General features: G+C 45.0%; 1 protein-coding gene across 2 annotated transcripts in view; it reads left to right on the top strand.

The window, feature by feature from the left end:
• The window catches only part of DRP2 (dystrophin related protein 2), a 44,653-nt gene that overhangs the window by 20,175 nt on the left and 14,444 nt on the right, over positions 1-10,034 (top strand). For both annotated transcript variants that reach the window (XM_025372589.1, XM_025372590.1), the window contains 8 exons: positions 1,465-1,733; positions 2,122-2,268; positions 2,701-2,779; positions 4,855-4,915; positions 5,224-5,285; positions 6,937-7,011; positions 7,936-8,137; positions 8,360-8,445. In XM_025372589.1, the coding sequence (XP_025228374.1) occupies positions 1,465-1,733; positions 2,122-2,268; positions 2,701-2,779; positions 4,855-4,915; positions 5,224-5,285; positions 6,937-7,011; positions 7,936-8,137; positions 8,360-8,445 (981 nt within the window). The remainder of the gene's footprint in view (positions 1-1,464; positions 1,734-2,121; positions 2,269-2,700; positions 2,780-4,854; positions 4,916-5,223; positions 5,286-6,936; positions 7,012-7,935; positions 8,138-8,359; positions 8,446-10,034) is intronic.

Consider the following 10,034-nt stretch of genomic DNA (forward strand, 5'->3'; position numbering starts at 1 on the left):
ATTGCCTTTGAAAGGCAAATTGACTATGACTCTTTGGGATTTTTTTGTGTTTAGTCTTTGTTTTTGAGACAGCCTCTTGCTCTATAATCCAGGCTGGAGTGCAGTGGCGTGATCACAGCTTATTGCAGCCTTGACCTCCCAAGCCCAAGCGATCCTCCTGACTCAGCCTCAGCATCCTGAGTAGCTGGGACTACAGGCGCATGCTACCACACCCAGCTAATTTTTGCATTTTTTGTAGAGACCAGGTCTCGCCATGTTGGCCAGGCTGGTCTTGAACTCTTGGGCTCAAGTGATCGGCCTGCCTTGGCCTCCTAAAGTGTTGGGATTACAGGTGTAAGCCACTGCACCCAGCCAACTGTGACTCTTTGATACTGACTCCGATGACTTCTAGCCCCTTCCCTTGATAGAGAGGGCCATTCTGGTCTAGATTCAAATAAGGCAGCGGGATGGGACTCATGGTGACTAGATGTGAGTGGTGGTCTAGCAAGCCCTCTTCTCCGAAAAGAATCCTCAACCCTCTGAGATGGATTGTCAATAGCCTGAAAGAACCCTTTGTGAATTGAGCCCTTTGTCAATGCCATATGCCCTCTTAGTTTACTTCTGGCCCCTCAATGGGAGGGCCAGTACTTAATTTGATGCCCAGTGGGTCTCAGATAGGACAAGCTCTAGAAAGAGCAGCACAATTCTAGTTAGCCTGGGGCTATGGGGCTCTGGACCTTCTGAGGAGAGATCTGAGGGAGGAAGAAGAAATCTATAGATTAGGAGCCTAGGTGGAAAAGCTGGACACGTACCAACTTCTCCTGGGCTGAGCCTTCATAAAATGCCTCCCCTTGGCTGGAAGTGGGCAACAGAAACTAATGCAAAATCACATTCCAGGGTCATATGAGTAGGGCTCTAGATGGTTTGCCTCACCATGCCTCTTATAGTGTCTTACTTTTTCATTTCCTACTGTTTTAAAATATGAGGAAGTCCTCATGATACATAGTAAGTGGGAAAAATCAGTATGGTCTCTTGTCCGTGGTGGTGGATATGTAAACCAACGCATATGGTAAAATCACATAGAACTAAACACACGTGTACACACATGCACACACGAATACAAGTAAAACTGGGGAAACTTGGACAAAATTGGCAGATTATGTCAATATCAATATCCTGATTGTGATATTGTACTGTAGTTTTGCAAGATGTTATCATTTGGGGAAACTGGGTAAAGGGTACATGAAATCTCTGTGTTATAACTGCCTATGACTCCACAATGATTTAAATATAAACAGTTTTTTTTAAGTGAATGCATTAAAGGCCTCGACCATGGAAAAATATGTATTTGTGTGTATATGAATATATACACAAACATGCCCACATGTACACACACACACATATTTATAAAGGGCTGTTTCTGTCTCTTTCTCTGGGCTGACCCTGCCTGGTTGGCCTAACTTGGCTTCCTGCCTCCTCTTGCAGATACCTCCCCGAAACAGCGAATCCAGAATCTCAGCCGCTTTGTATGGAAGCAGGCGACAGTAGCCAGTGAACTGTGGGAGAAGCTGACAGCCCGCTGTGTGGACCAGCACCGTCACATTGAGCGGACTCTGGAGCAGCTCTTGGAGATTCAAGGGGCAATGGAGGAACTAAGCACTACTCTGAGCCAAGCTGAGGGAGTCCGAGCCACTTGGGAGCCCATCGGGGATCTCTTCATTGATTCACTCCCAGAGCACATCCAGGCTATTAAGGTATGCAAGCCCCCTCCCCTGACTACAGTCTACCCTGAGACCTGACACTCTCCCCAGACCCTGACAATGTTTCTGCTGCTAAGACTTCATTGTTGGCCTGGACTGCAACTGAACTGCCGTCAGTTTATGTGCTAGATTTGGGGCTGGTTTGGCTGGAGTCTCTTCTGTTTTTCTACTTTCTTCTCTTTTCCTGGTGTTTTCTGAGGATGAGAGGAAGAGGATAAGGACAGTGGCCACCCACACCTTAGTCTGGTTGCCCTAATAGGCAAGCACTAGCCTGTGTTATTGAAACAAAACCTCTGGGTGAAGAGGGAAGAGTAGAGGTGAATGACTATTGGTTCTTCTTTCCCACTCTGTCTGCTGTGGCACTTGGGTCCTGGTTCTCCAGTTGTTCAAAGAAGAATTCTCCCCCATGAAAGATGGAGTAAAGTTGGTGAATGATCTGGCCCACCAGCTTGCCATTTCTGATGTGCACTTGTCAATGGAGAATTCCCATGCCCTGGAACAGATCAACGTCCGATGGAAACAACTACAGGTAGAAGAGCAGCCTGGAGTGAACCATGGGGAGGTGCCTCCATATAACTAGGCTTGGTGGAAACTTCTTCAGGGTTATGGAAATGGGATGTGCATGGGAAAAGAGGAGTGGAGAATGTAGAGCTAGGGAATGGGCTTTTCAACCTCTACGCTGCAGGGAATGGTTGAAGTGAATAAGAGGGGTCTTTCTGGATTTGGGCACTCAGGATAGACAGGAGCAGGGGAAGAGTGACTGTGGCCTCGAATTAGGGATGCTCTGCTGTGACTTTTGGGAGTTCTGGGGGATGGCTAGGAGTTGGGTGACGGTGGGAGAGGCTGGAACCAGAGAAAAGCCAGTCTCTGAGGAAGCTCATAAAGATTCCCGGAGGTACCTGGGGATCCCACTCTAAATAACTGGAATGAATCTACTGATCTCACCCTGTTCTTTCCATAGGCGTCAGTTAGTGAGAGGCTTAAGCAGCTCCAGGATGCCCACCGGGACTTTGGGCCTGGGTCACAGCACTTTCTCTCCTGTACGTGAACCAAACTGGACTCCACTTAGCAGAACGTCAGCCATCTTCCTGGAGAGTCTATTGTTATCCCCTGGGGCCCTGGTGGGAGCCCAGTATACCTTGACACCCGAGAAGCAGTAAGGATGAAACAGTGTGGTATAGTGGTTAAAAGAACAGTCTCTCGGCTGGGCGTGGTGGCTCACGCCTATAATCCCAGCACTTTGGAAGGCTGAGGTGGGCGGATCACCTGAGGTCAGGAGTTTGAGACCAGCCTGGCCAACATGACAAAACTCCATCTCTACTAAAAATACAAAAATTAGCTGGGTGTGGTGGTGGGCGCTGTAATCCCAGCTACTTGGGAGGCCGAGGCAGGAGAATCGCTTGAACCCAGGAGACGGAAGTTGCAGCCTGGGCGACAAGAGTGAAACTCCGTCTCAAAAAAAGAAAAAAGAAAAAAAAAAAAAAAGAACAGTCTCTCAAATTGGAGAGATCTGGATCTGAGGCACAGCACCTCAACCTAACAGCTATGCAGGCTCAAAATTTAGAAAAATAGCTTACTGTTTTGGAACCTCAATTTTCCCATATGTAAAAAGAAGGAAAAATATTACCTAGCTCATCAGGTTATGGGAATTAAATGACTTTATTTTTTCTAAGATATTTATTGAGGGCCTTCTGTGAGCCAGATACTGCTCTAGGCACTGGGGCTGCATCAGTAAACAAAACACACAGAAATCCTTAGACAGCTTATATTCTAGCTGGGGAGACCAGACCACAAACAAATAAGTAAAATATATATAAGGTTACTTGGTGACAAGGGCTATGGAAAAAATTAAAGCAGGGAAGGCATGGATAGGGAGTGCTGGATTTAAGCGGGGAGGTGTTGCAATTTTGAACAGGGTGGTTAACAGAGGCCTCACTGAGAAGGTGGCAATTGAGCAGAGGTCTAAAGAAGGTGAAGGGTTGACCTGTGTGGATGATAACTGAGGGAAGAGCATACCAGACAGAGGGAACAGCATATTCCACATGCTTAAGGTAAGGATGTGTCTGGAAAACAGCAAGGAGAGCAAAGTGCGGGGGAGTAGGGGAGGCTGGAGCATGTAAGGCCTTGTAGGCAATGGGAGGAACTTCAGATTTTATTCTCAATACAATGGAGAACGATTGGCACGGTTTGAGCCAAGGGATGGCATGATCTGCCTTATGTTTCAACAGAGTCAGGGTGTTGAGAAGAGACTACTGGGGAGCAACAGTGGGAACAGGGAGACCTATTTGAAGGTACATTGCAATAATCCAGGTGAAGGATTATGGTGGCCCAGACTGGGAGCTGGTGGTGGCCCAGACCAGGGGGCTGGTAGCAGTGGAGATGGTAAGAATATACAGACGGAAAAATGAGATATGCACACAAAGCAATGAGCATAATATCTGGCACATAGTAGGAGCTCAGTAAATGTTAACTGTGGTTAAAATTATTGCTATTATAATCATTGGCATACAGCTATACCTGCAGTCAGAGGACTCTTGTACCGAGGAAAACTGCAGTGAGCAAGCTGACCATGTAAACGGGGCCATTCCTTGAAGTTCAAAAGATAGACACAGGCAGAGAGAGGCATGAGTTTCCAGAGTTCCTCATGAGAGAGAGAGAAGTGGGCAGTACCATTACCCACAGTCCCACAGGACTGAGAAGCTTGACCTTCTAGGGGAAGAGCTTTGAGCCCTAAGAGTAAAGTGGAGTCTACTTCATATCCACAAGAGTAATCCAGCTGCCTGCAGCTGATGGGTAGAAATGGCAGTCTGCTTAGGGAGAAGATTGTCAGGGTGGCCAAGGCCAAGTATTCCTGTTCATACCCTTGCCACATCTCTGGTATGTTAGGATATCGGTGACAGCCTCTTCTCTTTGCCTTGCCCTAACATCAGGGAGAGAAGCGTGTTCATTAGAACTCTTTGCCCCACCCTCAGAGGCTGTTAAGAGCTGGCAATGAAATTCAGACATCCCCTTTTGGGCTTGACCACCTCTTTGAGAGGATAGAGCAAGGGAGTAGCTGGGGGCCTTAAGAGCATTAGTGGCCAGCTTTTTTTTTCTTTCTCTTCTCCTTTACCAGCCTCTGTCCAGGTTCCCTGGGAAAGAGCAATTTCACCCAATAAAGTTCCCTACTACATCAAGTGAGTGACCATCTGAATCAGAAGCGGGTCAGTCACCTGCCCACCCCCTCCCTCTCCTGCCTTTTTGCTACCTATCCTTGTCACTCTGTCTGTTGGGATTCCTCCATCCAGTTCGGGTTTTCTCCTACTCATCTCAAGATCTCAAGATTCTACTTGGGTAAAGGTGAACCCTTGGGCTTTGGCATCTTGGGTTCACCCTCGAATCCTGCAGCTTCTTGCATCCAACCTGTCACCGAGTGGTGTGCACACCTGTATGTGGGGTGGGTGGGTGGTATAGATGCTGGTGCTATTGATGCTATTGTTTGTAGCCACCAGGCTCAGACCACATGCTGGGACCATCCCAAGATGACAGAGTTATACCAAACCCTAGGTAAGAATGTGGGCTTCCTGTATACGGTGGGCATATACACAGCTGCCTTTGTCCTGTAATGTCCATCTACAGATGAATGGATAAAGAAAATGTGGCATATCCACATAGTGGAATATTCAGCCTTTAGAAAGAAGGAAATACTGCCATTTGAAACAATGTAAATGAACCAGGAGGGCATTGTGCTAAGTGAAATAATAAGCCAGAAACAAAAGGCAAATACTACATGATCTCATGTATATAAGGAATCTAAAATAGACAAACTCATAGAAGCAGAGAGTAGAATGGTGGCTGCCAGTGACTGAGGGGAGGGGAAAATGGGGAGATATTGGTCAAGAGTACAAAGAAGTATCAATTATGCAAGATGGATAAGTCCTAGAGATCTATGGTGCAGCATAGTACCTACAGTGAACAATACTGGATTGTATCGTTAAAAATTTGCTAAGAAGGTAGATCTTATGTTAAGTGTTTTTACGGAAAAAAACAATAAAGAGGGTAGTTGGAAGTTTTTGGAAGTGATGGATGTACTAATGGCATAGATTGTGGTGACAGATTCATAGATGTATACTTGTCTCCAAACTCATCAACTTGTAGACATTGAATCTGTACAGCTTTTTGTATGTCAACTATAACTCAATAGAGTGGTTTTAAAAAGAATAGAAGAGAATCTCAGTCAATAAGCAGGTGGGAGAGGGAATGAGTGCCTCATCGTTTCTCCAACAGCCTGCCTTTCTTTTACCCTCTGCACCTTTCTCAACTGGAGGCTCTACATTCCCCTCTGGACCATTTTATCATTGGATTAGTGCATTATTCTTACAGATGTGAAGTCTGATTTGCTTTAAAAGACTGTCCAGGCTGTGATATGTGTGACTCTCACGTGCCTTATCTTTACCTGCTAAGAGAGACTCATCATTATGTTTGTTGCACATTTTATCCATGCCGATGCATGTGACTACAGTTCATTCTGTTTTACCACTGTAGAATGTTCCATTGTATATAGCACAGTTTCTTTATCCATTCTGCTGTTGACAGACACGTGGGTCATTTCTTGTTTTGAGCTAATGAGGGCAGTGCTGCTGAGGAGTTTCTTGTATGTGTCTTCCAGTACATGTGTGCAAAGATTTCTGTGGGACATGTTTTTCAGTCTGCAGGTCATAACATCATTTCAGTGTGTTGTGACAAATATTTAAAAAATTGAAATAGACCAGGAAATATTAATATGCAACAGATCCTTAGCAAGAGTCGTAGTTGATATTAATTTTGTTGTTTTCACTCTATCCAATCTAGTAAGGAATTGCTTCCTGAAATGTTTGATTTAGTTATTTTTACATATACACATGTATGCTATAAAATTAATTTCATACTGTAAGTCTTGATCAAAAAGCATTTGCAAGTCACTGCTCTGGGATATATAGCTGGCTGAGTGGTGGGATATATGACTGTTCCATTTTACTAGGTAATACCAAGTTGTTTTCAAAGATGATTGTGTCAGTTCACACTTTCACCATCAGTTCTCATTCATCACCATTCTTGTTGACACTTGCTATTGTCAGACTTCTATTTGTTGCCAGTCTGGTGGGTGTTAAATGGTATCTTGTTGCGCCTTTAACTTGAATTTTTCTGATCTGAGTGGGTCTCTCTCCATTCTTTGCAGCTGATCTGAACAACATTAAGTTCTCAGCTTATCGCACTGCCATGAAGCTCCGCAGAGTCCAGAAAGCCCTGCGCCGTACGTCTCCTGTTGTACTTCCCTATGACGTTCACCACCCCTCTCCTGTTCCTCATCTGTCTGCTGTTTCTCATTTTCATCTCACCTCGGCAGAAGTTGTTGGTTGGCTTGGTGGAAACTCTCCAAAGCCTGCAATATGCTAGCTGTCAACTTCTGCTTTTCCCAGTTCCCTTCCACTCTCGCTAAGCCCCAGATGTGTTTCCAAATTAACCCCACTGTTATCCTCTTCCTTGACCCTTTCCCCATGCTCAGTATGTATAATCAAGCAACTGCTTTGTGACAGGAAGTACTGCAACCCATGATTTGCCATCTTGGGGTTATTGGATGTAGTAGTAAAACTGTTGAAGCAAATAGCAGTGGTTAGGGAACAGTGTTGCTGCAGATATAATATGCCTTCTGGCCTTTGTCAAAGACACTATTCATTCAGACTTCCTGGCTTAGGCATGTCTGGCTAGGCTGAGCCAGCATTTGGGGGTAATTAAGGTGTCCTCTTGATGTATGTCACATTTCCCCAACCATACCTGAGCCTTCATTGCTGGTGTCTAGGTTCTCAGAACAAATTTTATAGACAAACCTATTTGCAGTTGAAACTCATGTAAAGACAGGGAAACTCAAAATGGGATTTTATCCCTTGGGAGTTAGTACAACATAGGAGATGAGTTTACTTATGTCCCATCATCTTTTTGAAACTGATGTCAAAGAACATTGGATATAATAACATGTTGGGTTAATTTGAGGAACATTTTGCTGCCTTCTTCCTCCTTGGATGAGGGTCTTAGTAAAGGACAAGCTTGTATCATATTTGCAAATGGTTGATCTGGAGATTGAGTCAAATTTGGTGATGCTGGTGGCTTTATCTCCTTATTTAATCCCTGGGGTTCTACTTTTGGCTATATTTTCTCCCTTCTCTTCTTTCCTTACCAGTGGACCTGGTAACTTTAACCACAGCCCTGGAAATCTTCAATGAGCATGATCTGCAGGCCAGTGAGCACGTGATGGATGTGGTGGAGGTCATTCACTGCCTGACTGCCTTATATGAACGTTTGGAGGAGGAAAGAGGCATCCTGGTCAACGTGCCACTCTGTGTGGACATGAGCCTCAACTGGCTCCTCAATGTTTTTGATAGGTAAGGGCTTTCAGCTCTGGAAGGCTCCAGGATAAAATTCAATGGGATATCTCAAGTGGGCCTAGTGGAAAGGTATTGCTCCCATAGTAGACTTGGACCCAACTCAGCTTGGGGCATGATTGGAACAGGGCCCTGCTGGGATCAACTTTGTGAGGGAAATGATTGCCAAGATGTTAACCCTTTACATACATCCATGTTCTCAGTCTCTTCTTTTAAACCTAGTGGTCGCAGCGGAAAGATGCGGGCATTGTCTTTTAAGACTGGCATTGCATGCTTGTGTGGCACGGAAGTGAAGGAAAAACTTCAGTGTGAGTACAACTCCAAAGTGTGGAGTGGTGTTGGGTAGAGGGAGAGGTGTTGTGGGGAGGAGGAAGGATGTAAGATAAACAGAAGGTACATCTTGTGACTCAGCAGAGGGCTACTTTGGCTACCTTGTGATGCTTCTTGGTTCACACTATTGCAAAGAACACATGGCAGCCAAAGGACAAGATGGGCCTAAGGCCTATTACTATTCCCAGTGTCACTCCAACGGGCTTCATTCCTTCTGAACTGATGGAAGTGCTTAGTCAGGATCTGTGTTGGCATTTTGAGGTACCCAGGGCCCTGATGTTCTAGTTGCATTCCCCTGCAGCCTATTAGGCTTAGCCCTCTTCCAGTCTGAAGCTCAAGCCATGTCACTAGAGACTTCTTATATACACAGGCAGGGCACAGTCATCCCCAATATCTGGGAGGCGGACACTATGTTCTTCTGTAGTTTTTCACATCTTTGGCTTATAGTACCTTTGCTTTCCCCTCTGTCCTCCATCTTGTGTTCAGCATTTTGAACTTTTCAGTAGCAGCATGATTAGTTGTTGAGCCCTAGTGTGTGTTGACCACTCTGCTAAATGGGGTGAGGGCTAAGTTAAATTAGACATTGTCCCTGCTTCCAATGATTTACAGTCCAGAGGAGGAGATGGAAGTACACAGAAAGCATTTTTTAGAAAGTACTGATGAGAATAATCCAAATGGCCAAGAATATATCCTATACAAATGACAGAAAAGAGACAGATGACAGCAGTCTGGAAAAACTTTACAGGGAAGAGAACGTTTCCAAACATGTCCATGGCTATGATATTATGTATTTCTCTCAACATTTCCTTGCGATGGGATGAACAGTGATTATTTATCATCAATTTAAAAGTAAGGAAACTGGGCTGGGCGTGCTGGCTCATGCCTGTAATCCTAGCACTTTGGGAGGCCGAGGTGGGAGGATCACTTGAGCGCAGAAGTTCAAGTCCAGCCTAGACAACATAGTGAGACTCCGTCTCTAATTTTAAAAAGTAAGGAAACTGCAGCATAGAGAGATTCACGACTTACCCATGATTCAACAACTAGTCAGTAATGGACCCAGAACTTGAACCTAGGCTCTCTGTCTTCTATTTCTGTGTGTTTTCTAAGCCTTAAGCGAGGTATGGAGCAGACAGAGAATAACCACTGGAGGAGGTTTGCTAAGGCTGGATTGGGATGTGAAAGGAAACAGCCATAGAAGGGCTTAAATAACCCATATACAAAGATAAGCATCATAGTAGATTCCACAATGACTTTGAGATAATTTTTAGATGATCAGATGTTTTGAATTAGCTTCTCTTTTTGGATTATGCATGCCAGTGTTTCCTTCCATTTGTGTGGACAATTGAGAGATTACTACAGTGTTAGACCATATAAACAGGACAGGGTATGGCAGCCTGACTGTGACTCATGTTCAGGTGCCCCTGAACCTGCACCCCCTCATCCTGCTTCTGGAAGAATCTGTTTTCCCAACAGTATCATATCTGTGTCTGGCACTGCTCTTACACACGGTGCACTCGATATCTCTCTCTCTCTCTCTCTCTCTCTCTCTCTCTCTCTCTCTCTCTCT

The sequence above is a fragment of the Theropithecus gelada genome, chromosome X, assembly GCF_003255815.1.
Source record: "Theropithecus gelada isolate Dixy chromosome X, Tgel_1.0, whole genome shotgun sequence".
Lineage (NCBI taxonomy): Eukaryota > Metazoa > Chordata > Mammalia > Primates > Cercopithecidae > Theropithecus > Theropithecus gelada.